At 35.7% G+C, this 26,540-nt stretch overlaps 5 protein-coding genes across 5 annotated transcripts; 3 read left to right on the forward strand and 2 right to left on the reverse strand.

Annotated features, from left to right (window-relative positions):
• The first annotated feature begins 6,856 nt into the window (after positions 1-6,856).
• On the forward strand, positions 6,857-7,375 carry LOC108844811 (uncharacterized). Its single transcript, XM_018618105.1, has one exon. It carries the CDS (start codon positions 6,857-6,859, stop codon positions 7,373-7,375), a length of 519 nt encoding a protein of 172 aa, XP_018473607.1.
• Positions 7,376-9,638: 2,263 nt separating this feature from the next.
• On the forward strand, positions 9,639-12,825 carry LOC108843965 (receptor-like protein 6). Its single transcript, XM_018617129.2, has one exon. The coding sequence runs from the start codon at positions 9,645-9,647 to the stop codon at positions 12,540-12,542; it is 2,898 nt and encodes a 965-aa protein (XP_018472631.2). The 5' UTR covers positions 9,639-9,644; the 3' UTR covers positions 12,543-12,825.
• A 2,896-nt stretch (positions 12,826-15,721) lies between these two features.
• LOC108847648 (receptor-like cytoplasmic kinase 185) lies at positions 15,722-19,490 on the reverse strand. The gene is made up of 8 exons (XM_018620949.2): positions 19,044-19,490; positions 18,124-18,510; positions 17,668-18,039; positions 17,374-17,589; positions 16,930-17,301; positions 16,616-16,859; positions 16,374-16,521; positions 15,722-16,295 (listed from the first exon to the last, which is right to left on the reverse strand). The coding sequence occupies exons 1-8, from the start codon at positions 19,075-19,077 to the stop codon at positions 15,915-15,917; spliced, it is 2,154 nt and encodes a 717-aa protein (XP_018476451.1). The 5' UTR covers positions 19,078-19,490; the 3' UTR covers positions 15,722-15,914.
• Positions 19,491-20,417: 927 nt separating this feature from the next.
• On the reverse strand, positions 20,418-22,090 carry LOC108845982 (beta-carotene isomerase D27, chloroplastic). The gene is made up of 8 exons (XM_018619184.2): positions 21,946-22,090; positions 21,792-21,863; positions 21,593-21,697; positions 21,418-21,517; positions 21,239-21,330; positions 21,066-21,146; positions 20,877-20,945; positions 20,418-20,676 (listed from the first exon to the last, which is right to left on the reverse strand). Exons 1-8 carry the CDS (start codon positions 22,081-22,083, stop codon positions 20,560-20,562), a joined length of 774 nt encoding a protein of 257 aa, XP_018474686.1. The 5' UTR covers positions 22,084-22,090; the 3' UTR covers positions 20,418-20,559.
• Positions 22,091-22,666: 576 nt separating this feature from the next.
• Positions 22,667-25,420, forward strand: LOC108844444 (pentatricopeptide repeat-containing protein At4g01990, mitochondrial). Its single transcript, XM_018617704.2, has 2 exons — positions 22,667-22,995; positions 23,964-25,420. The coding sequence occupies exons 1-2, from the start codon at positions 22,726-22,728 to the stop codon at positions 25,179-25,181; spliced, it is 1,488 nt and encodes a 495-aa protein (XP_018473206.1). The 5' UTR covers positions 22,667-22,725; the 3' UTR covers positions 25,182-25,420.
• The last annotated feature ends 1,120 nt before the right edge of the window (positions 25,421-26,540 follow it).

The following is a 26,540-nucleotide window of genomic DNA, read 5'->3' on the forward strand; positions in this document are numbered from 1 at the left end:
AAACCATACATATATTTTTTTTAGTTTTATTTCTTTTAATCGTTTAACAGTTTCTTTTTTTGAGAATTGGCATGTTTTGGTTCAACAGTTTCACTTAGATTTTATTTAAATTTCAGTAGAGTTAAAGATTACATTTTGTGAAAATAAAAATTATATAATACTGTATGATATAATATTTTAAAAATGTTAGTTTGTTTATTTTAAAACTTTTGTGCACTATTTTTTAATTTTTTTTATAATTTTTAAACACCACCCCTAAAACTCCCACCGTTAACCCTTAAATAGTTAACCTAACTAGTTAACCTAACGATTTAAGTGTATATTTAATTATTTACCTTTTAATGAGTTTTTTTAGCAATTTTCCTCTTTAGAGACTATTCGGTAAAAATAAATTAGAAATGGCTATATTAAGAAATTTATTTTTGTAATATTTTTTTTTTGATAAAATGTGAAATTTATTGATTAGGACAAAAAGAATTAACATTTACAAGGGAATCAAAATAGCCTAAAGAAATTTACAAGGCAAAAGCTTATTCTATCTTTGCATCAGGTAGTTTGTGTCATTTCGAACCATCTTTGCATCATCCTTCCAAGTTTATGATTAGCTCCATATCGCAGAGACGATATCCTGTTCCGGACTGCCTTATCAATAAGCCTAATCAGATAAGCCTAATCAACTGATCCACCGAACGGTAACCCGTGTGATGCCTGCGTTTGTTCCTTTCCTGCCAGATGTGATAGATGGAGGTCTGGAAAACCAGTTTCAACAGAATCTTGTCCAAGTACTGCAGGTCATTATTGGTCAGAAACTGCAGTGTAATCTCCCAATCAGGATCAGTTCTGTAACCACTAAGCCTTCCTGCTAAATTGTTTCAGACAGTAAACGAGTATGGGCATGCGAAGAAGATGTGATCTCGGGTTTCATCCCTCTCACCACACAGAACACAGCTCTGTTGCAGGCCCCAAGCTCTCATCCGCTCTCCTGTGGCTGATCTATTTTTCACAGCCAGCCAGACCATAAACGAGAATCTCGGTACCCCTCGAGCAAACCAAACAGTCTTACTCCATATAACAGTCGTCTTATGCTCTCGAATCTGTTTCTATGTTCGCTTAGAAGAGAACCAAGGTTTATAGTCATCCTCAGAATGCTTCCAGAGGATTACATCATGGCCTTGTTCAGCATCCGGGACCGGTTCTCGTTGGATGCGAGAATGTAGCTCACCAAAATGGCGGCTTCTATGGCCCCTGACATTCCACTGCGCTTGCGAAACTGCATCACATACTTTGGCAGTACGGGGAATGCCCAGATAACATGTACCAACAGCCCCCGTAATATCAATAAGCCTCCCTGTCTGCAACCAGTTATCAAACCAGAAGAATGCAGTGCGCCCATCGTTTACTTGCATCCTAATGAACTGATAGGCCAGTGGCTGAAGCTTCAATAACTTTCTCCAGATCCAAGAGTCCTTTCCATGATTCCATCCTCCCTTACATCCCAAAAAGAATTTTGCCTTAACAGATATTGCTGAATCCAGGAAACCCAGAGAGAACTAGTGTGCGATACAATCCTCCAAATCAAACTCAGAGCAAATACTTTTGATGAATCCCGAAGCTTCCGAATGCCCAAACCTCCCTCCTCCTTTGGACAGCAAAGATCCTCCCAAGCCACCTTTGCCTTATGGGACTGGTGAGGAGACCCCGACCATAGGAAAGCACTGCACATACCTTCTATCTCATTTAGGCAGGCTTTCGGGAGAATGAAAACTTGACTCCACAAATTGACAATGCTGGAAATCACTGACTTGATCAGTTGCAATCGACCAGCATAAGAAAGGCATTTGTTTTTCCAGGACAACATTCTTCCTCTCACCTTATCAATCAGAGGTTCATACTCCTGCTTTGTAAGAGCTTTAGCGGTAAGAGGCATTCCCAGATAAATGATAGGGAGCTTCCCGATCTTAAGCCCAATACGCTCCGCTTCAGCTAGCATGGGTGTGACTGTCTGACCCGAAGTGTATATGGAAGATTTTGTAGCGTTAATATGCAGCCAAGATATACGCGCAAACTGATCCATGACCTTCAGTACCCCCCGCAATGACCTGCTCGATCCATCCGTAAAAACCAGAATATCATCAGCGAAGCTTATATGAGTGAGCTTCACCTCCTTACACTGGTGATGATAACTGAACTGCTTCTCTTCTGCTGCTCTATTAAGCATCTTGGACAGAACATTGTTCAGGATGACATATAGATAAGGTGAAAGGGAGCAGCCTTGTCTAATTCCCGCACTTGTGAAAACTTTGTAATATTTTTAGAAAAGGTGACTTTGTGATTTTGACAGTAAATTTTGATATACATACTGATGAAAAATATAATTTTCACTTTCGGTTGGAAAATGTTATTTTGAAAAATTAATTTCATAATTTTGAATGAAATATGTGAACTGTTATGTTGGCGTGAAAATGTGTTTTTGCAATTTTGGCAAAACATGTAGTTTTAGAATTTTTTTTAGAAAATATGATTTTGTGAAAATTTTCAAGAAATTTTGATTTACATACTGATATAAAATAATTTTTTCACTTTTTGGTTAGAAAATGTTATTTTGTGTTTTGAAAAATTGATTTCATTATTTTAAATGAAATATGTGAACTGTTATTTTGGCGTGAAAATGTGATTTTGTTTTGCAATTTTGGTAAAACACGTAGTTTTACTATTTTTTAAAGAAAAATATGATTTTGTGATTTTAATGAGAAATGCGACTATATATGGGTTTAACTAAATACTAGATCTCAATCCGTACAATCATGCAGGTGATTATTTTTATTTTATATACATAATTATTTATTTACATAGTTAACTATGATACTTAACATATTACAAATTGTTTGATATAACATTTTAAAACACAATAACTTTATAGTTCACATGCAATAACTTAATTTTCTGTTTTAAATTTTCAGTGATAGCATATATTAAATCATGTGATAGAAGACTCTAAACTGAAAAATCTTATTGAGTAAGAATCATAATTTTAATTGAAAATTTGTTATATTAAATTAATACCATAAATTTTAGTAAAAAATTGTACATGACATAAGTTATAATTACAAAATTAATTAGATATTTAAAAAGTTTATTTTAGTTAAAATGAAATATATATTTAATTTTCAAAAACACAAATTAAATAAAAAGTAAAAGTTTTTTTAAGTGAAAAATAAGATATACATTTATCTTAAACAAATACGAAATTAATTAAATATTTAAAAGGTTTAATATAGTTAAAATGAAATATATATTATAATGTATAAAAAGATGTGAAAATATTTTTATTCAGATACAATTCAAGAGAAAATATAGGAATATCTATATGATTTGTTTGTTATAGAATAATTCAAATAATTTAAATATTTATACAAAAAAATAATTTAATCAACTTTCTAAAGGTGGTCCAAATTAAACAAATCACACATGAATTAAGTCATGAATTCTGTTTTAGTATTATAGATGTGATTTGTGAATTTGGTAAAAAGTAGAAATTTTACGGGTTTAATGAAAATATGATTTTGTAGCTTTGCTAAAAAAATGTGATTTTGTGGTTTAGTGAACAAATGTAGTTTTGCACATGTCAGAGAAAAAATAGTTTTTTTTTTTGTGAATTTAACAGAAAATATGATTTTGCAGTTTAATTTCAAATGTATTTTTTTGGTGTTGTTAAAAATATGTTTTTGTGGTTTAGTATTTACAATTTTGGAGAAAGAAAATGTGATTTTATGGATTTGGTAGAGAGACAATGTAATTTTATTAGATGAAACTATGATTTTGTGGTTTCATCGTTTATCTCGTTGAGCTAATGGGGTGTTAAATAATAAGCAAACGAAGGCCATAAATGTATGATTATTTGTTGAAAGAGATTCATAACATTCTTACATAGAGAGACATTTTAAATATCCCAATAAAATAGTTAAATCGATATTATTAAATGTGATTTTACAAAATTGAATAAGATCAGTAAATTTGATTCACAGCAAAACATCATTTATTTAGAAACATGTAAAATCAAGAAAGAAAAAACATGTGATTGACGAAAAAACACAATTTATATGATAAAAATTGAAACCTGGAATGTTAAAACAACTTTTCCCGAAAAAAAATGTTAAGAAATGATATTCACGATAAAAAAGAGAAAATTGGGAGAAAGAGTCACTTTTTTCTCCGGTTTGTCACATTAGGATTTTAATTAGATGCTTTAGGAAAATAAGATTTTGAAACCCTTTAAATACCATTATACCCTTTAAATTATGAATTAAGTTGAATTATAATATATGATTTAGATTTTCGTAATTAATTTAAAATGTTAAATTAGTAAAAAGTTAAAAAATAGACAAAAGAGAAACACCAGGTAAATCTATGCCCTAATCCCCTTTCTTTACTTTTTATCTTGTCTTCTCCGCCGAGGTGCCTTCCATGGCGATTTAGAGAGATTCATCAATCCTTCTCCTCTGCGACGATCTCGTCATCTGTCCTAGTATTTAACCTCATTTTCGTCATCTTCCTTTTCGACCACACCGAAGAAACATCGAAATCGAAGTCTTCTTCCTCGAGTAGTTTCATCGGATGGGTCAGGTTCCACGCCATAATCCTCACACACCATGATCTTGAGGTGCTCCAACAGAGTAGTAGTTTTTAATGTAATCATTCGACCATACTTTTCTTTGTCTACCACGAAACTCCACTCGTCACTGCAACTAGACATCCATTCACCAGATTTAACATAGATTAGAACCATGTTGTATTGATGGAGAAAAAAGAGAAGAGAATTGGACGATGAAGAAGAAGAGAAGATATGTCGATGAATGGATCGTGGGAGGAGGAGAAAATCGTTGAGAAAATATTCTCTAAGATGTTTATGATAGATTTAGGAAACATATATAACCGAATATGGAAATTTCCATATTTTTAGGATTTGCCTAGAAAATGTATCCTACCTAACTCAGAGCACAGTAGAATACGTGGAAATCCTATTCTTCTTAAGGTTTCACATAAAGTAAAAGATACACGAGCTTAATTTCACAAAAGTACGTAAGGTACATCATAGAGTGGTGGCTATATGTCGTTATATATCCTTAGGTAGAGCGAGGACATATTGCTAGATTGTAACATTACAAAATCTACCTACGATATATATGACAAGGAAGTCTATATAACGTTATATACCCTGGGTATAGCGATGTATAAAACTTATAATTCGATTTCTAGATAAAGTAGCTTACCAGAATGTGTATTAACGTTAGTTAGAAAACAAAATAAAATATGATTCCAATTTTTTTTTGAAAAAAAATTAAACATATAAATTGTCATACTTATGTTTCCAATAGTTTTCATATTTTTGTACATATTTATATTTAAATTTACTATTTTTCTCATGAACGAAGGGTAAAACATGTCCAAAATTGCCATAGTATGAAAAGTTTTAAAGTGACAAAGAAAAATTTAAAGTGTTTTTTTTTTCCAATTCTCTCTAAAAAAAATCAACAAAATTTTAAAAAGATATTTGAAGGAGATATAGAGTATATGCGATAGCAAGGAAAATGATAATTTCAAGAGAGAACTAATTTAAAAGATATTTTTTCCCTTTCAAATCTCCAAATTCCATTCTAATTACCTCCTAAAGATTTGCTCAAATCCCATTTTTTTCATGAAACCCCTTGAATTTGGTATATTTCCAAATCCCCACAAATCATCAATCCAATAAGCCCCACTTTTTCTGATTCAGGCTACAAAACATATTTAATAAAGTAGTTACAAAACTAAGAAAAAAACTAGACAAAAATTATTGACTGGTTCATTAAGTAGCTCAACCGGCTATCGAGTTTAAGGGTTTTTAACGAGTTTTATCGGATATTTAATTAGTGGATATTTCTTAAAACTCAAACTGGATTACTTAGCGGGTCACCGGATTTGGCAGTCCGACTTGAAAATATTGAATATATAGTACCCACACAATATATTTACATGTGTGTTATGTAATTCTTAAACATTTTATACTGAAATCTTATACAAATTTGATATTTGTAATAGATAAACTTACATATTAAAATATTTTACTACAATTTATCAAATATTATATGAAATTTAATTGAGTGAGATATTGTGAACCCAAAATGAAAACCAGATAACAAATTTATTTCAAATATTACATACTATTTCCACACTACACATCTTCTATCTTGACCACATCTCAAACTCTATCAACAAACACTCACGCTAATTTTGTTTTCTTTTTTGTATTTTTTTTCCTTGCCATTATCTTAATCATTCTTCAGTCATTGGGTTCCACAATCCTTATCTTTGCAACTTCTTTAATCAGTCAGACTTCTAACAATAGGTTTAGCATGAAGGTTTAGGTTAGAGTGTTCTAATAGGCTCACACCCAAGCTTTACTTTCGTAAAATTTTTCTCGGACTTAACGAGTCCTAACAACACAAAGTCACTAGCAACATCGACAAGGATTCTAAATGAATTACATATATGATAATGTCTTCTATGACGTTTTGCTTCCAAATCTTCAATAATTCAAATCAAGCATTCATAACTTGGAATGCATACCAATTATCAAAACATGTGACTAGTAAGAAAAAAACTTTCGTCGAAGCGTATTATTGCTCTTTAAGTTTCTCTTGCCAATATTACTAGGGTGGGTTACAGTAAAAAAGAAGAATATATGCTCTATCTCTTCTCTTTGTGTCGATTGACGTCATTGTTACTGTCGCAATGTTAAGTGCAGTGCAAAGTCAAGTATGTTTTTATGCGTATAGAGCTATCAAAATGGGCATAACACTTCAGCCCTATCGAAGTCATGACAAAAGGGTTAGTTCTAGCTCGTGAGTGGATTCAAGTGCAAGATAGTGTTCCTAAAAGGCAGCAGGGGTTACCTCCAGTACCTCGGTCACATCGAGAAGAAGTCAGACTCCCAATCACGACATGCAACACGGACGCCTCTTGGGAAGCAACGACAAGAAGATCGGGCCTTGCGTGGATCTTCTCCACTCCGGGTACGAATCTGTCTCAGGAGGGATCTACAAGAGTCGACAACGTCTCCTCCCCTCTGATGGCGGAGGCTCTCGCAATCCGATCAGGCATTCTCGCGGCGGTTGATCTCAACATCACAAAGCTCCGGGTGTGCTCCGATTGTCAAACGCTCATCAGAGCTATCAAAAACAAACAGCAGATCAAGGAGATCTTCGGTGTCGTCTCAGATATCATGCAAATCTCTTCTCTGTTTGAATCTATCGTTTTCGTCTATGTTTCTCGATCTGAAAACCGTCAAGCTGATTGTTTAGCTAAACGGGCTTCAGTTTCTTTTCAGCTTGTCTAAACTTCGATAATGGGCCATGTTTTGGGTTTATTATTTTTCTTCTGCTTTAATATAATTAACGTCGCACAAAAAAAAAGCTATCCAAATGGGCACAGATAGACAATTCAAAGTGGAATTTTTTTTTTTTTGACAATTCTTAAGTGGAAAAGTTCTTTGACAAACAACCAACGACTGATGTTATTGTTAGTCCAATGTTAAGTGCAGTAGAAAGTCAAGTATGCTTTTATGCGTACAGAGCTATCAAAATGGGTACAGACAGACAATTCTTTTTTTTTCCATCTATTTATTTATTATAAAGGCCAAAGCCCAAGTACAGAATACAAATATAAAACATTAAGCCCAAACATAAGGGCAAACTAAATTAGAAGGCCCATAACCCACTGACCCACATCTGAAACGAAAAGACGCCACAAACCATGCGTCGAAAGTAACGCTTGTCCTTAACACGTGTTACGATCCTCGCCTATGAGGAAGCACGTGTCACATGATCGCCCCAACTTAACCAAACGCCTGCATCTTGATCGGCGTTTCACCGGAACAGTGACTGGAACCACCGGATCACACCGGGACCGCTCCACACCATAGAAACTTCATCGCTTGATCTCCTATCCTCGAAGAGCTTCATCGATCCACTATCAAGATCTCATCCGAGAATAAACCAAGCCACCGACAACTCCCATACCTTCCTTGTAGAAACCCCATCCGTTAGAGAGCATCCATCGACAACGTCGAGATCTCATCCGATACAACAGAGATTCAAACAAAAGGATTCCAAAATCCGTAACCAAAACCGAGGACCCCCTCGTTCATCTTCTAAACCGACAAAGCTTTTTCCAGAGTCGACGAGGCACGGCTGAGAAAGCCCCTACCCCTCGAGGTCGTAAGCCGGCGATTAAGGAGCTGTGAAAGCCTCCACATCCCGGAGTCAAGAAACCGGTCAAAACAGACCGAACCGTAAGAGGAACTTCGGACTTTCTTCCTCACCTCAAACATGACAAAGAGAAACTAAAAGAAGAAGAAAAAACACAAACACAAACACAATCCCGACCGACGGTGGCTATAGAAGCCCACCCGTCGGCCGGAAAAACCAGATCTCGCCGGAGGTGGTCTAGAGAGAGGTCAGAGAAGGAGAGAGAGAACTGAGTGTTTTTGTATCCAACTAATAACTGTTTCTCAGCACGTACAGACAGACAATTCAAAGTGGATTTTTTTTGACAATTCTTAAGTGGAAAAGTTCTTTGACAAACAATCAATGAAAAGATCTATGGCGACGGTCCGTAGTTGGCAAGCCAAATATAATTTCAGTGTAAATATATACAAATATTTTGAAAAAAAATATTTTAAAGATGTTATTTTGTTGTTTTTGTAAAAAGATGCGACTTTGTGATTTTAACAGACTGATAAAAATATGATTTTGCACTTTTTGGTAAGAAAATGTTATTTTTCAGTTTTGAAAATGTGATTTTCGGATTAAAAATTGATTTCATGATTTTGAATGAAATATGTGAAATGTGATTTTTGTGGTAAAAGTGATTTTGTGATTCTGGTGAAGAATGTGATTTTGTAATTTTGGTAAAAATATAGTTTACAACTTAAAAAAATATTTTGTGATAGAGCATATATTCTTTTTTTACATGCTTGATGGAAAATATGGTTTTGTAGCTTTTGTATTAAAAAATGTAATTTTGTGTGTTTTATCGAGAAAATATAGTTTTGCACATGTTCGAGAAAATGCGATTCTGTGAGTTTATCATAAAATATGATTTGGCGGTTTAATAACAAACATATATAGTTTTGCGGTTCTGGTAAGAATATCTTTTTCTTTTTAGTTAAAAAATTATTTCGTAAATTTAGTGAAAATCGTATTTGTTAGTAATGTAATTTTATGAATTTATTAGGAAATATAGTTTACAATTTTGGCTAAAAGAGTTTTAAATTTGGACAGAAAATTTCACAACAATTATAAAGTTTCATTGAAAGTGTTTATTTGTTCATTTACAATCAAATCGAACGTTTAGATAAAGGCTTTTCGACATTTTCTAAGTTTCACTGATTTTTCTCTACACAATTGGCTTATTTGATTCAGTTAGCTGATTTTGAAAATTTTAAATTAAAAAAAAACTTATTTAATGATCTATTTTCAAAACTTATCTCATTTTCACCACTAAACGAACATCAATTTTCATATCCATCCAAACTTTTATCTCCATTAACCAACGAGGTGTTAAACAACAATAAACAAACGAACGGCCATAAATGTATGATTATCATGTTGGGAGAGAGAAATACAGAACATTCGTATAAAAAGAGACATCCATTAAGCTGTTGGCATGAAAAAGCTATGTCATCAACAATGATCTTCTTTCTTCGTACCATTGTTCTTCTTCTCTTCTCCACTTCAAAATTTGTCAGCAATTTTGCTTCTCTTACACCTGACCTTTGTCATCCGGATGAGAGAGATGTTCTTCTCCAGCTCAAGACGGAGTTCAAGATTCTGAAGCCTAATGATGACTGTATCACTTCTTACCCGAAGACGGAGTCATGGGGGAACAGCGGCACCGACTATTGTAACTGGGACGGTGTAACTTGCGATATCAAGTCCGGGATGGTGATTGTTCTCGACCTTAGTTGCAGCTGTCTTTATGGTCCCTTCAAATCCAATTCTAGTCTTTTCAGACTGAAACATCTCAGAAGTCTGAACCTTGCCTACAACAACTTCAATCTGTCTCCAATCCCAGCTAAGTTCAATAATCTCATCTTGTTAGAAACACTAAACCTCTCAAGTTCTTCACTGAAAGGTCTTATCCCAAGAGAAATTCTCCAGCTCACCAATTTGGTCTCTCTCGATCTATCTTTTTGTGATTCTTTGTCCATTGAAAACCCACCATTGTTTCTCCGTCTACTTGCTCAAAACCTGAGGAACCTTAGAGCCTTGGATATGAGCTTCGTTAACATATCTTCAGAAATCCCCCACGAGTTTTCATACATGCGCTCTCTAAGATATCTAAGTCTTAGGAGTTGCTATCTGGTTGGAGAGTTTCCAAGCAGTGTTTTCCTGATACCAAACTTACAGTCTATTATATTGTATTCAAACCTAAACCTGAGAGGCGAACTTCCTGTTTTTCAGAGGAACAGCTCTCTGCAAGTCTTAGGTATTTCCGTTTCATCGTTTTCAGGTATCATACCTGAGTCCATCGGCAACCTTAAACATTTGGTTTCGTTGACCCTTGAAATATCCAATTTCTCTGGGAGGATTCCATCTTCACTTGGTGAACTTTCTAATCTATCAACTCTCAGTCTTTCCCGCAATCATTTCAGAGGTGAAGTACCATCTTCAATTGGCAATCTAAAACAGTTGATCAGCTTTGATGTTCCCAGTAATCAGCTCACTGGAAAATTTCCATCTGTACTACTCAACTTAACCAAACTACGTGGTATAGATCTCAGTGCCAACCAGTTCACAGGCTTCCTCCCACCTAACATTGGCCAACTCTCCAAATTGGAAAGCCTTGTCGCAGATGATAATTATTTTACAGGAGCAGTTCCTTCATCCTTGTATCAAATCTCTTCATTGATCACAATCTCTTTGGCGAGAAATCAACTCAGTGATCTTGTTGACTTAAATGTTTTCTCTTCTCTCAAACAGCTAGTAATACTAGATCTTTCGGGTATCCCTGTTTCAACATCAAACATCACTTCTGATTCTGATTTTTCATCAAATTTCGGGGATTTGTCCTTGTCAGGCTGCAACATCACTGAGTTTCCTGAGTTCATAAGAAACCAGAGAAATCTTAATTCTCTAGACATGTCCAAAAACAGCATCAAAGGTCACGTACCAGACTGGTTATGGAGTCTACAAGAGTTGCACAATCTGGATCTTTCTCACAACTCCTTATCGGGTTTTGATGGATCCTTGAAAGCTGTATCTGGAAGTAAGATCAGTATGTTAGATCTAAGGTCAAATGATTTCCAGGGGAAAATCTTCATCCCATCCACATCTGTAACCTTCTTGCTTGCTTCGAGCAATAACTTCACTGGAGAGATACCTCTATCCTTATGTAGTGCACAATTCTCTCCTACCATCATTGATCTATCAAACAACAACTTCCACGGCTCAATCCCAAGGTGTTTAGGGGTTGATATAAGTTTTCTTGAGGATCTAAATCTTCGTAACAATAGCCTCACCGGAAGTATTCCTGACATGTTCAAGCATGCCTATGAGCTAATTTCGTTTGATGTCAGCCACAACCGACTGGAGGGGAAAATTCCTTTATCTCTTACCAATTGTTCTGCTCTGGAAGTTCTGAATGTGCAGAGCAACAAAATCAACGACACATTTCCGTTCCAGTTGAGTTCCTTGCAGAAGCTACAAGTTCTTGTCCTCCGATCCAACAAGTTTCATGGCATGTTGTATCAATCCGGTGGGGCTTGGTTCGGGTTTCCTCAGTTGAAAATAATTGATGCGTCACATAACGACTTCTTTGGCACCTTACCATCTGATTACTTCCTCAACTGGACTGCAGTATCTTCGAATGAAGATAAAGATACACAAGCGCACTATATTGGGGGTTCTCTTGGCTATGGCTACTACACTTCCCTTGTTTTGATGAATAAAGGAGTATCAATGGAAATGGAACGTATCCTCACAATCTATACAGCAATTGATTTTTCTGGAAACAGAATCCATGGACAAGTCCCTGAGTCCATCGGTCTGTTGAAGGAACTCCATGTTCTCAATCTGTCAAGAAATGCTTTCACAGGACACATCCCACCGTCTTTGGCTAACGTCACTGCACTGGAATCACTGGACCTATCCCAAAACAAGCTTTCTGGTGAGATCCCTCCATCGCTCGGGGACCTCTCTTCTCTTGCGTGGATAAATGTTTCACATAATCAACTCCAAGGTTCAATACCACAGGGTACACAGTTCCAGCGACAAAACTGCTCTTCATACGAGGGAAACCCCGGACTTTATGGTCCTTCTCTTAAGGATATTTGTGGAGAATCAACACCACCAGAATCTGAAGTGCCAGTGTCATCAGAAGAAGAAGAAAAAGAGGAAACTTTGAGTTGGATGGCAGCAGGGTTAGGCTTTGCACCTGGAGTTGTACTTGGATTTAGCATCGGATACGTAGTGGTCAGAAACAAGAAACGGGGCACTCGTTAGCTCATATCTCACTCTCCTAAACGTTATTCTGTTCTTTAAAGTTATTATATATTTCTTGTATTGCAAAACAACAATAGTGATATATCAAGTTCTATGTAGTATATATAGAACCTTGTCAAGGCCTCTTGATCAGAGGACAAGTGCTTGGTTCTTTTTTGTGGGGTTACTATGTTTATGTTCCATGTTTATTTTGTATAAATTCAATATGTTTGCATTTGTCACTGTAAGCATGTAATACTAAGTTTGGATTTTGGGTTAAGTAGTTTCATATAAAATAATTCCATCTACATCCACTTCGTTGAATTCATATTGCAAACTTGGTTATTTTCTCTTATGGTGAGATCTTGTTAAGTTGTGAAGACTAGATAACTGTTTTGCCAAGGTAGTCTTTATTCTCATTTCGTATATTTCATCTTTAGTTGATTCTTGAAGAACTATACAGTCTTTTAACCGCTAGTAGTATGTAGACATTAAGAAGTTTTTGTAGATGGACCTAGCTGTGTATCACGTTTCATTCAATGCTCTCAGAGATTACAATCAGAGAATTCCAAAAAACTATATACTGGGATTACAATCAGAGTATTTTACACGCTGATTTTGTAGGATCTGTTTGATGAAAATTCGGGATTTAAATTGATTGAAATTGAGGTGATTTTTTGTGTCTTTTGGTGTAGATTGATGTCGTTGTTAGGAGAGACTCCTACGGGACGGGAGCGCATAGGTCTTGCAATATTAACTGCAGTGCAAAGTCAAGTGGAAAAGTTGTTTTGACAATTCAAATGTGGAAAAAAAACTTTTGACAAACAATCTACAACAAAGATTTATGGTGATTGCACGTGGTTTTTTTTTTTTTTGCTTAACTGTGAATATCATATATATGAATAAAGCTTATAAAAATGTTTATAAACTAGACCTTGCTAGCATGGCAAAAACATAGAAAAAACATGCTCTCAAATTGAAGGTTTTTTTTTTAAAAGGCGTTTTGCTAGATCAACCAAAGGGGCTAATAAGGCGAACCCGGGTTTAAACCCCACCGGCCACACGGATATGAGTTATTGCTTTCGACTCATTTGAATGCCCAGGAGAGGGTCTATTCGTGGGCTGTACCTCCATCCGGAGGTTAGGCTTGTGTCATCATTGACCCGGGTTTAACCCCTTTTTTTAGCAAAAAAAAAAAAAAAAAACAAAGGGGCCATGAGGTGTTTGAATTGTTTTTTGGTGATTGTACGTGGTTGGTACTCCAAAATATATATTTCAAAATTTCTTTGTATATAGTATCGCACATGCAGAAAACAAATTCAATTCAATTATTTAAAATGGTTTTGTATATTGATTTGTGATTTTGAAGAAAGTTTTGATTTCCAGTTTAGATGGAAAATGTGTTTTATGCAATATCAGTAGGAAGTGTGTGATTTCGGATGCCCTTCAAGTCGCCTCTCCCTCTCTTTATATAGTCAACCGCTTGATCTAGGTCCCGTTGTTTTGATGGACCCTCGTCTGTTGGGCCGTTCGATAGGCTTCATTCTTTATGCCGCGAAGCTGCGTTTTCTCGTCCGCCGAGCTACCGGCTAAAAGTACTTTTGAGCCAAGCCGACGAAGTAAGTTCTGGAGCCGACGAGTCGAGCCGCTGTGATAGTTTTGATGGGTCGGGCCATCTATTCTTCGGACTTTGAGGGGATGTAAATCCAGCTCCTACACATAAGGATGGTAAAGAAACTACCACAACTTATCATTTACAACATTTTCCACAATGGAACAGTTTGTGTAGATTGATGTCGTTGTTAAGAGAGACTCCTACGGGCTACGGGACACATAGGTCTTGCAATTTTAACTGTAGTGCAAAGTCAAGTATGTCTGTATGTATATAAAGCTTTTAGAATTGGCACCGACAGACAATTCAAACTATTCAAAAAGTCATAATTTATAATATAGTTAATAAATAGAATAAGTTACTTATATTTATTAATTGTTATAGTATTTAATTATGTATATATAAATATCATAGAAATGCTATTTCTTATTATATAAACAAAAATGAATAATATTCGTTTTTTGATTATAGTTATTATTAATTATGACTTTTTATTATATAAAAGTAAATACTAAACAAAAATGTATATTTAAATTTTAAATAAAAGATATTATCAAAATGTAATTTTAGAAAAATATACTCAAGAATATCTGTTTAGATATCTTTTTGTAATATTAAAATAGTTAGTTAGATATGATATATATATTTAATAACAATTAAGTTAGTTGTATTCGAAATAATAGGAAAAATAAATGTAATGGTTCAATCTAGACTATTTGCAAATAAATAAAATTTGCTTCTGTTTTAATAGTACTGATATATTATTTTGTTTATAGATTTTGTGAAGCTTAAAATATATAATGAATTTAAAAATTTTAAAAATAATTTAAATGGATTATCTAACCCGAACCGAACCTGGAAAGATCCTAACCGAACCTGAACCAAAATTTATAAATGCCCGAATGGGGCTGGAATTTTTTACCCCGAAAACACGAAACCCGAATAGACCCGGAAATATGAATGGGTATTTGAACGCCTACCCCTAAATTATGAGGTATTTCACAATAAAATTATGCATATCAGCATATGTCAATAGTTTTATTTATTTTGATTAATATAATATGTTAAGTTGGATTTTGGTTAACATTCTTATGCTTTTGATTTATTTTTAGATTTTGTAGGTTTTACAATTTGAATGATTTGTTTTAATAACATCAATTTATATTAACAATTATATGTTTTTATTTTATTGATTATTATTATTATAAATTAATAAAATAAAAACTTGTTCAAGATAAAAATATATTAAAATAAAAATATTATTTTTATCCAAAATAGTATTTTTGAATCAATAAATTGAATATTTGAAAGATTCATAGAATAATATAAATTAAATGTTTATTTATAATTTAATAAGTATCTATAAAAGAATTATGTTCGCATGTGCGGATTAAACATCTGGTTTTACCTATTCAAACGGTAAATATTATTAAGTCTTATTTCAATACGAAATCTTCACAATATAATTTTTTTTTGACCGAGTTTTAAAGCGATTTTAGTGTAGTTGCTGAAGCTCTGCCAAACGCTTTTCCAGTAAAGAATGATAAGTTTTGCAATATGATCAAAATTTTCACCATTCTTTACAAAAGATTCACCAAAGGCTAAATTGAAAGAAATAAATAAGCGAGATATATACAAAATTTTATCCTCCAAAAAGGAGAATCCAATATCCAAACTCCAAAGAGCTGTAATAGATAATGTCCCAAACTCATGCTAGAAAATAAACAAAAATAAAAATAGGTGAGAGTAGAAAGAATCAAAACGGCCATTGGTTCTTTCCTTCACCGGCCTTCATGAAGATCTTCAGAGAAAACATTTGTTCGTGTAATATTTTCATGATCAAAGGCACTTAAACCAGAATATGGACCAGAAGAGAACATGGAAGAAGATACTTCTGATTCCATCGTAGCTGATGACTGTCTACGGTTAGGACGAGCTTTGTTTGAAGCGTTTAAAACTGGCTCTTGATACTCAACGACCCTTTGAACCATTTTAAGCGACTGAACCACTTCACCCATCGTTGGTCTCTGGCTAGCTTCAGGTGCAACACAAGCTGCAGCTATAGTGCAGACTCTTGCAAAATCTTCTTTTGGGTATTTTCCTTCTAGTCTTGAATCAACTAGTTCTTCTAAACGGTCTTTATCTCTAAGAACTGGCCTTGTCTGCATCCAGAATCAATATTGTTTACATTCAAGACATAGACAAACAAGTTATGGACAATGACAAAGCAAGTTACTTACCCAAGTGACGAGGTTTTCTTGGCCTGAAGGTTGTGACATATCCACAGGCTTTCTACCAGTAAGCAACTCGAGAAGTACAACACCGTAACTATACACATCACTCTTGACGAGTAGGTGTCCCGTCATAGCATATTCTGGTGCTACGTACCTGGAAACGGATTACAGATTTCAATAGGTCACTCAAGATATAAAGAAAAGATTTCAATATATAAAAAAAGCTTTCTAGAGAGATAAGAGCTCACCCAAATGTGCCCATTACACGTGTAGATAAGTGATTACCCCTGCCTTCAGGAGCTTGTTTGGCTAGTCCAAAATCTGCAACTTTGGCGTTGAAGTTGTTCTCAAGGAGTATATTAGATGCTTTAAAATCTCTGTGTATAACCGATGGTTGCGAGTCTTCATGAAGGTAAGCTAAGCCTTTTGCAGCATCAAGTGCAATCTTCATTCTGGTGTCCCAATCAAGAGGACAGTTCAACCCAAGAGGCCCTGCAGAAACATAAGAAAGTGTCTTAAAATATCACTCTTGCCATGACAATGTAGATAAAGAGTATATTACCATGGAGCCAAGCCTCTAAGCTGCCATTGGGAACAAGCTCATAACAAAGTAGGTGCTGAGAAGAATCTCGACTGCTATAGTAACCAACAAGTTTCACAAGATTACGATGATGAAGACGGCTTAGCATATCAATCTCCACCTGGAATTCTCTATCACCTTGTGGTCCTCCACTTGTTAGCTTCTTAATTGCTACAGCAGTACCATCGGCTAAGATGCCTCTGTAAACCTTGCCAAACCCACCTTCCCCTAAGATGCTGGCAGATTCAAAATTGCTTGTTGCCTCTTTGAGTTCTTCATATGACAGAAACCGTGTACTTGCTGGGTGGGGAAGTGATCCCCCTGATGAAGCAGCTTCTAGGATCCTTGGTTTTCCTGAAAAAAAGAAGGGAGATGTGATCAAGCAAAAGAACAATAAACTTAATTGCATTGAGAGGAGGTGCATACCAACTTCTTTGTGAAGAGGATCAGGAGCTTTCTCTTCTCGCAGTGCGCAGGAGCAAATGACAAGCACAGAGATTATGGCAGCAATAAGCACACCAGCGGCTACAGCAAAGATAAGAATAAGATTGGGATGCCTCTTTTTCTTCGGAGAACTTACTGACGTAGATGCTGAGGATCCTTGTGATGGTGCTTTCTGAGGTGAAGAAGCCACTTGAGGTGCTGCAAACAGATTTAAGACCTATCTTAATACAAATGTAAGGAATCATATGGTGGTGTACTTTCAGAAAAGCATTTTACCTTGAGAAGGTGCAGGGGCCTCAAACCAAGTAAAGTTCAGAAGTTTGTAGTCTCCCACCAAAGTAGGGCTAAACTGAATCTTGTGGCTGATAAGTGACGAGTTAATTGCTGAGGCCTGACTCGCTGAAAAACTTATTCCAGAGTGAGGCGTGATATCCATTGAAATGTTCATCCTTGATAAGCTTAGCATATAGAAGTTGATCAGCTCAATTTGGTGAGGTAGGAGACCAAGCTGGGAGGCAAATTCGTTCAGGAACATGTTCCAGCTAGGAGTATCTGAAACATTCAAGAGAAGGATGTCCAGCTTTATAGGATACACGCAGTGGCAGCCAATACTTCCTCGTTTCAGTACCATATCTGGTTTGCAACAATCTGGTAGAATAAAATGGGGAATAAGAAGGAGTTAAATTACTTTCCAAAGGGCTAGTGTGAAAATGGGAATGGATAAGGTGTTACCTGAAATGGAGGGAGACAAAGGTGGCTTGGTTAAGCCATCAGGAAGTGCGCCATTACTAGGTTGTGTTGGAGCAATATCTACCAAGCCTGCTCCAGGAGACTGGACATTAGACGGTTTGGAGAAACGAGAACTCGTAGGGGGATGAACAGAAGCGACCAATCGACTATAACGGGGAGAATGCAGAGGTGCTTCTGCTTGTTGTGGTGCCAAATGCTTTCTATGAAACGGCGGAAACTCAGCTGGTAGGGGAAGAACTGGTGAAGTTAAAGGTGATAACGTTGGCCCTTCATGTAGAGCATTTGCTAATCGAACATTGAAGAGAGAAACCACACAGCATACAGAAACCAACGCTCTAAAAACCATTGTCAGAGCATCTCTTCCCGAACCTGTAATTTGATATATCATTAGAGACACTGAGATAGCAGTAGGTGAGACAAAGGAATTGAACTAAAGCTAGTTCCCCATGTGAATGCGTCAAATTGCAAGTAAACATTTTCATGAAAAGATACAAAAGCGTATAAGAAAGTTTGCTTTTTTTAGAGACCAACACTTTGTAAAACTGTAATTTGCTATATCATTAGAGAGAGTGAGATATGAGGCAAAACAGAGGAACTGAACTAAAAGACTAAAAGCTAGTCCATGTGACAGTGTCAAATTGCAACTCAATATTTCATGAAAAGATACAAAAGGGTAATAATAAAGTTAGCTTTTTTTTTATAAATCCAAGTTTTTGAGTCTTCAGAGCAAACATCTTGTGTGCCATATTTAGAAACTATAAAACCTAAATCTTGATCTTGAACACCCATCACTATATACTACACTCCAAATCAAGTAACCTAACAGATATAGAAACAAAGCAACGAAAACAGAAACCAAACAACATCACTAACACACACTTTGGGTAGAGGCGTGAATTTACCAGAAGAGCCCCCCGCGAGTGAGAAAATCCACATCACCGACACTTTTTTCACTTAGCTTGAAAAAAAACCTTCAGATCTGCTTTTAATCTTACACAAAACTACGCCGCTAGATCGCTTCGGGAAGTAACGAAACGTAAAGAGACCTTAAACCTCTTCAGGGGGTTTTGGAAGGTGGATCCGAGAAGGGAGATGTGTTAACCGGAGCTCCGGAAACGCGAATCGGATAACCCGACATCGTCGCCAACGGTTTTTGAGCTGCGGGAGGGTTTTCCGTTGGCGGAGATTTCTTCGGATTCACTCCGGTTTTAGTACTGTGGAAGCTCCTCTCTCTCTCTCCTCTCTCTCTCTCTTTCTTTTGTTTTTCTAAATTATAAATATTGTTTTTTGTTCTTTTCTCGAAATGTTTATTTATTTTAATATTCTTTTTTTTTTCTGATCGTTTCGGTTTTTGAATGCGCGACAAAAGAAGAGAAGCGTGCGGCGCACTTGAGCGTCTCTGTCCTTGCTAACATGCGCCGTTAACGGAAATGAAACGAACATTAACGGTGGAAAAAAGGAGAAGAGCGTCGTCACTCGTCACTGTCAGAGTGTCAGTGTTTAATTACAAACCGACTTCTCCGTTGACCGGTATTTGTATTTACTAGTTTATTAAACCGGGGTATCCCATCAAACCGGTATTAGACCGGAAAATTTCATGGGTTTTGTGGTCAAGATGTTCTTCTGATTAAAGTAATTCATAGAAACGACAGAATAACAAAATTATTATTTTATGTCAGTTTAAAATTACGATTTTGTAACTTATTATTAGTTATATAAGTATCTATTCTGCAAAATGATTTTGCGATTCCTATTACTTTATACTTTTTTAGTAGTTATATAATTATCTAAACTCTTCATTTACTTGTAGTTGTTCCTTTTTTTTTAACTGACTTTGTACTTTTTCTTAAAAACAACAACACAGACGAAAGAAAAGAAAAGAAATCAACGAAGCAGTGTCAGTCGTCTAAGAAAGGAGTGATTATCTGAAAAATTCTCTAACCTTACATTGGGAATCTTGAGATTATGCTTAGAATATTTGACCACTCTAACGCCAAAACTCTTTAAGTTGAATTATAATAACTAGTTAAACACACGAAAGTTGAACTGCAGCTTTTTATAGGCATCTATTCGTTGACAATAATTTAATTTTCACTAACCAGCTCTCTTTTAATTTCTTTTGTACATTATGATCCGGTAAATGATTCAAACGCAATATTTAATTTCTTTTGTTTTCATGGATTATCCCTTTTTGTCAACTTTTTCATGGCATTAATACAAAACTAGACCATTATGTGATTTGTATTAGAGCCAATTACAAAATAGATGGTTGGACATTTATGCTACAACAATAACAAATTTCTTTTATTTTTTGTTATTTCGTAAATATATGTGATCAAATCGAGATGGTTGGACATTGATACCACAACAATATAAAGTCGGTGCATTTACATACTACTTTTTATATAAAACGAAGGTTTACGCCATAGGACACTCCCCGGAATTTAATTTCCTGCGGCTGGCGATGGAGCATGTCTCAAGACACGGTTCATTAACATTGCCATCATCCTTCGGTGGAGCTACCCCAAATTTAAACTGCCGTGCACACACAAGTAATGAAACAAAAAAAAGTCAGAGAGAAATCACAGATGGTTTTTATCACCAAAAGCAATCTCTTGACCATTTACTAATGAAGTTATGTATGATTTGATTAGATCCATCAATGGAGTGGTCTCACCTTTTCCTAATAGTTTTGGAGTTAGGCATGTGTGGTTACTAAGAAAAGCAAGAAATACCTGGCAACTATAATCTTTGAAGTCTGGCTCCATCAACAGAGGAACTCCCATGTAGTCTTTAAAGAATGTCTGAAAGAGAGTAATCCAAATTCCACATTTTCAGGAATTGATCAAACAATCCAAAATTCATGTCTTGTTTAAGACAGAACAGTAACTCAGAACGGTAAGAACTGGACTGGAGAAGAATACCTGAGTTGGTAGTTTACAAGTATTGATGCATACTCCCACACATTTGCTCTCTTCTAGATACTGACATTTCTCCACAAAAACCTACTTTGGATTCCAACTTCTCTTTGTTAAAAAAAAAACAGAGAGAATCACATTCGAAACAGATGAAAACATCAGTAGCATCATTTAATTACCCCGCTCTCCCAAGATTCTCCATTAGGAAGATCTATGGTATTCACTTTGCAAGGTCCCATGAGCCATTGACATGTAAGTACAGTAACTCTCGCTTCAACATGACCAAAAGAAAAAAGAAAAACCTTTTAGCTCGCTGGATGCAAAAGGTCTAACTGAAGAAATGAAACAGGGGACTCACCAACCATCAATGCAGCTATCTTCCCTTGTGCTAAAGGAGCAATGAGAAGCTTGTAAAGCTCTAATATGAGCGGTGGAAACAAAGACTTCAGTATCCGCACCTGTACCCACCACAAAAGAACATGAATCTAAGCAATTAATCAAATCATGATGACAAAGAAGAAGAAGAAACATACCGCTGCGTCATTGGTCTCGGACCTAGTACGACCTTGCAACAAGAGAAGCTTGACAAGCTCAATAAGACCAACGTAACCTGGTTTGTCTGAATCCGACCCGACTTCCTGTTATTCACATTACTTGAAACATGAACAAGAAGTAAAAACATTAGCCTAATCAAATGTCATGAAACAGCCACCCAATTTGTACAAAACTCACCTCCACCAGTTTGGTCCGGAACGAACGCATGAAGAAATCGTCGAGAACTCCAGGATTGTACTCCGATTTAACCTGAGAATAATCATACAAAGGATTCTGAATAAACACTTGTATGTATGTATGTGTACAGAGAGATGTTCAGAATCGGAACAACCTCTGAGGAATTGGAGACGCGGCAACGAAGGCGCCGCGTGAGATCGAGAGTTCGTGTGGTGGTGGAGCGTGGAGAATATGAGTTGGAGAAGAGGATGGGCGTTGTCGGAGGAGGGACATGGAGAAGAAGGATAGTCATTTCTGGGCCTCAGAAGTTTGCTCCAGTAGAGAGACAGACGGTAGTTATTAACAAAAGACCGGCTACCAACTTGGCATGCGGTTCGGTTCGAACGGTTAGTTCGATTTGGGTTATTCGGTTAGTTTGATTAATAAAAAATTTGTTGAATTAAACCGAAGGAAAATTAATTTGGTTTGACATTTGATTAGTTTAGTTAATAAATATTATATCCAATTTTTTTTTTAAAGTTTTCGATTTCAAAAGAATCAGATTTTTTCAGTTAAATTAGTTTATTTTGGTTCTAAATTTTATTTAGAATTTGTATATTTTGATTTTTTAAAAAGAGAAAAGAAAATAAGACTACTCTACTGGACAGAACTAAACCAAGGACCAATAACCACATTTTTTTAGTCTACCGAATTGAACAACTGAACCAAATTTACAGCCGAATATGAACTGAAAACCGAAAGTTTCGGTTCAAAATCCCAGCGTAGCTACAACAATAACCTACGTGTCGTTTTACGTAAAATAAACGACACGATGTCTGATTTGTTTTTACTAGTACTTACTAATGTAGTTCTAAAACCCTTGCGAATAAAAAAAAAATCACAGCCGTAGTGTTTCCTCTTCGACTTTACAGATTCCGACGACATCAGTAATCAGATGATGTCGATGTATTCCGCTTCACGCCTCGCGAGGAGGTTCTGTGCAACGCTCGCATCCGCTCCGGTCGGCGAGGCTAGTGCTGCTGCTGCTTCTACTCGGAAGCATCGCTCTGTCTACAAGAAACTGTCAAACCTTGGCTCGAAGGGAGGCAAAATGGAAGAAACGCTGAACAAGTTCGCCATGGAAGGTATCCCTATCGTAAAACACGACCTTGTTCGCTACGCCAAGGATCTCCGCAAGAACCGCCTACCTCAACGCGCTCTCGAGGTTCGTAAACTATGTTTGCTGATCACTCAGTAGCTGATTTAATTCAAATTAGTGGTGTGGTCATTGAATTGGGTACCTGATTTGAATTCATAGCTTTAGGGTTTTCTCAGGTTAAATGTATATGGCTAGCCCTGAGGTTTATACTCGAACCGATCCTATATTTCCGATTTTTGGTTCGGTTCAGTTCAGCTCAGCAAGCTTTTTTTTTAAATGTTGCTTTAATCGGTTTGGTTTTGTTTGGTATTTAGTTACTGATCCCTAGATGGTAACTAAGCGTTTTATAGAGGACTAACGATTAATAAGCGAATTCTTTAGGCGAATTACTTATTTATTTTATACATATTTTACATTTATGTGAGGTTTTTAATTTTTTTAATTTAATTGTATTTTTGTGATGAATTATCAAAATTAGATATACTAAACGAAATAGATTAAACAAATTTATGGATTTATACTTTATTGTTTAATTTAACATATTTATCGATTTTAATCGATTTAGAATAATTTAAACCGATTGAAACTTATAGATCAGTATAAACTTTTTTAAAAAAATCATTTCGGATGGAATCGAGTTTGCCGCATACGAGATGCCTAAACTAATTTTTAGAACCTACTTTTGACTAGTTTAAACCAAAATCTAACCGAAATAAATTCAGTAAAATTTGTGAAAATAGAAATAATCAATAACGGAACCAAAATGGGGGAGATTTTGGACTAACCAAAATGCACAAACCAGTTTAACTGAGTTAACGGAAACCGAAGGCCTCTATGTATGGCGTTTTGAGTTTTTTCTTTCTTTATGTACTCTGTTTCTTGGTTATGGTTTACGGGCAAGAGTATCAGGTGTTATTGAGACAGATGAAATGAAGTTCATTCTATTGTTTCTCTTTGTTTCTTATGTTTGGTTTTATCTTTCAAAATTTTAAAACACTTACCATACCACAATTTTTTGTCTTTGCGTTCCCTAGGTCTTTGAGTGGATGGAGAAAAAGGAAATTGCTTTCACTGGAAGCGACCACGCGATTCGTTTAGATCTTATCTCCAAGACCAAAGGCCTAGAGGCAGCTGAAAGCTACTTCAACGCTCTAGACCCTTCTTCCAAGAACCGTTCGAGCTACGGCGCCCTCTTGAACTGCTACTGCGTGGAACGCGATGAAGACAAAGCAAAGTCGCATTTCGACGAGATGGCTGATCTCAATCTCGTGACGAACTCTCTACCGTACAATAACCTCATGGCCATGTACCTGCGGCTAGGTCAATACGACAAGGTGCCATCACTTGTCGCTGCGATGAAGGAGAAGAATATATCTCCTTGCGCCATCACTTACTCCATGTGGATACAAAGCTGTGGAAGTTCAAACGACTTAGACGCTGTTGAGAAAGTTGTGGAGGAGATGAAAGATGATTCCTCGTGGGATACATTCGCTAATCTTGCCTCGATCTACGCTAAAGCTGGTCTCTATGGTAAAGCAGAAGCAGCGTTGAAGTCTTTGGAGGAGAAGATGAATCCACACAAGCGTGATTCGTATCATTTCCTCATTAGTCTGTACGCTGGAATCTCTAACCCTTCCGAGGTGTATCGAGTTTGGGAGTTGCTAAAGAAGGGTCACCCTAAAGTCAACAACTCGAGCTCTCTTGCAATGATCCAAGCGCTGAGTAGACTCAACGACTTTGATGGAATCAGGAAGGTCTTTAAAGAGTGGGAATCGACTTGCTGGACTTACGATATGAGGGTGGCTAACGTGATGATTAGCAGCTACTTGAAAGAGAACTTGTACGAAGAAGCCGAGGCTGTTTTCGACGGTGCTGTGGAGAAGTGTAAAGGTCAGCTCTCGAAGGGGAGACAGCTTTTGATGATTCATTTGTTGAAGAATGGTCGGGCGGATTTGGCTTTGAAGCATTTGGAAGCGGCTGTTGCGGATCAGGACAAGAACTGGAGTTGGAGCTCGGAGCTGATTGGTTCTTTCTTTCTCCACTTTGAGAAGGCTAAAGACGTTGAGGGTGCAGAAGAGTTGTGCAAGACTTTGGCGAAGTGGAGTCCTTTAGGTTCTGAAACTTACACTCTTCTTGTAAAGACTTATGTAGCTGCGGAGAAAGCTTGTCACGGTATGCGAGAGAGATTGAAGGAAGATGGGATCGAAATAGACGATGAGATGGAAGGTTTGCTCAGCAAGATTTGCCATTGATTAATCAAATATGTTTTTCAGACTCATGTTATCGTTTGCGTTTGATCTTACGTTGCGTTTATAAAACGAAGAAGATGAGATTTACATCTATCAAGAATGGATGACACTAGGCTTTTGTAGCTATATCAACTTTAAATTCGGACAATTCTCCTGCACCAACACATGTGTCTCTGTGTTGATCTGCGTGTATATATTCTTATAGATGACTATCTTCCTTGTTTGAGGTTAGGCTTTGTACAGCAACCGAGTATTATGACGTAAACAATGATACTGATGACTGATGACTGATGATGATGAATTAATGAGTCCAGTGCCGTCCCAAACTTTTCTGAGGCTAATTTGGTCCGTATAGCTAAATGCAAAATTGTAAATGAAAAAATAGTGTATAAATTCGTTGGGAACTAGTTTGAAGCTTTGAAGATGTGGTAAAGAAACCGTATTTTTTCTTTAAACCATTTAAGCTACATCAAATTTTTGAAAATGTGGCCTATATTTTTGTTCATTGATGGCTTATGTCTTTGGGTGTTTTGTTTCAGAGCTTTATAGGCATCATTATCTCTGAAGATGTTGAGACAACAGATGATGATGGTCGATGTTTGATAATATCCTAACATCATTTTTGATGAATATTTCTAGTTTTGTTTTCATACTTTTAGATAGGTTTATTTCTATATGATGTTTTTTTCATTAAGTTTATAGAGAATCGAAAAATTTTCCCTGATTAATTTTTCATAAATACTGAAAAGATAGAAAAAACAATTAGATTTTTAAATGTTTTTTAAACTTATGGTAAATCAATAAATTTCTCTTATATTTAATCTAATATATTTATTAAACAAAATATAATGATATTAAACAATTTTTTAAAAAAAGTGTAATGATACTGTTAAAGAAAAAATAAATATAAAAATAATGATAAAAAGTATGGTTTTAAGTATGCGATAAAGTTCGATGAAAACATTGAAAAAACAAACTAAAAATAAATAAACTAAGCAATATAAAATAAATATGACAATATAATTTCAAAATCATGATAAAAATAAATAATAATACTCTAATTAAATTACCGAGAAAACTATATATATAGCTAATATAACATAACTGGATAATATTTTTTGGTTTTTTGTGGTCTTTCATCTTGTTTTTCTAGAACATGTCTTTTTGAAATTGATCTTTCATATTTAAAAAATAATAATAATGAAATGCTCAGTATTAGAATCTATGATATTGGTATAGAAAATTCTTTATATTCTTCCAGTTTGAGGTTTTATTTTTGAAACATATGTTTGTGCTTTTTTGCTATAAATATTTTCAATCCAAAATACAAATTTAATTTGCCAATAATATTTATTAAGCTTT

The sequence above is a fragment of the Raphanus sativus genome, chromosome 3 (genome assembly GCF_000801105.2).
Source record: "Raphanus sativus cultivar WK10039 chromosome 3, ASM80110v3, whole genome shotgun sequence".
Taxonomy (NCBI): Eukaryota; Viridiplantae; Streptophyta; class Magnoliopsida; order Brassicales; family Brassicaceae; genus Raphanus; species Raphanus sativus.

What these genes read in the sequence shown, in the direction of transcription:
- LOC108845982 (XM_018619184.2), bottom strand. Translation starts at nt 22,083, where the DNA reads ATGACTATCCTTCTTCTCCATGTCCCTCCTCCGACAACGCCCATCCTC. An exon ending in TCCGGACCAAACTGGTGGAG is followed by an intron (nt 21,698 to 21,791) that starts GTGAGTTTTGTA and finishes TGTGAATAACAG; the next exon opens with GAAGTCGGGTCGGATTCAGA. An exon ending in TCAAAGATTATAGTTGCCAG is followed by an intron (nt 20,677 to 20,876) that starts GTATTTCTTGCT and finishes TGTGCACGGCAG; the next exon opens with TTTAAATTTGGGGTAGCTCC.
- LOC108847648 (XM_018620949.2), bottom strand. Translation starts at nt 19,077, where the DNA reads ATGTGGATTTTCTCACTCGCGGGGGGCTCTTCTG. An exon ending in GGCCCCTGCACCTTCTCAAG is followed by an intron (nt 17,590 to 17,667) that starts GTAAAATGCTTT and finishes ATCTGTTTGCAG; the next exon opens with CACCTCAAGTGGCTTCTTCA. An exon ending in CGTGTAATGGGCACATTTGG is followed by an intron (nt 16,522 to 16,615) that starts GTGAGCTCTTAT and finishes ATCCGTTTCCAG; the next exon opens with GTACGTAGCACCAGAATATG.
- LOC108844811 (XM_018618105.1), top strand. Translation starts at nt 6,857, where the DNA reads ATGACAAAAGGGTTAGTTCTAGCTCGTGAGTGGATTCAAGTGCAAGAT.
- LOC108843965 (XM_018617129.2), top strand. Translation starts at nt 9,645, where the DNA reads ATGTTGGGAGAGAGAAATACAGAACATTCGTATAAAAAGAGACATCCA.
- LOC108844444 (XM_018617704.2), top strand. Translation starts at nt 22,726, where the DNA reads ATGATGTCGATGTATTCCGCTTCACGCCTCGCGAGGAGGTTCTGTGCA. An exon ending in TACCTCAACGCGCTCTCGAG is followed by an intron (nt 22,996 to 23,963) that starts GTTCGTAAACTA and finishes TGCGTTCCCTAG; the next exon opens with GTCTTTGAGTGGATGGAGAA.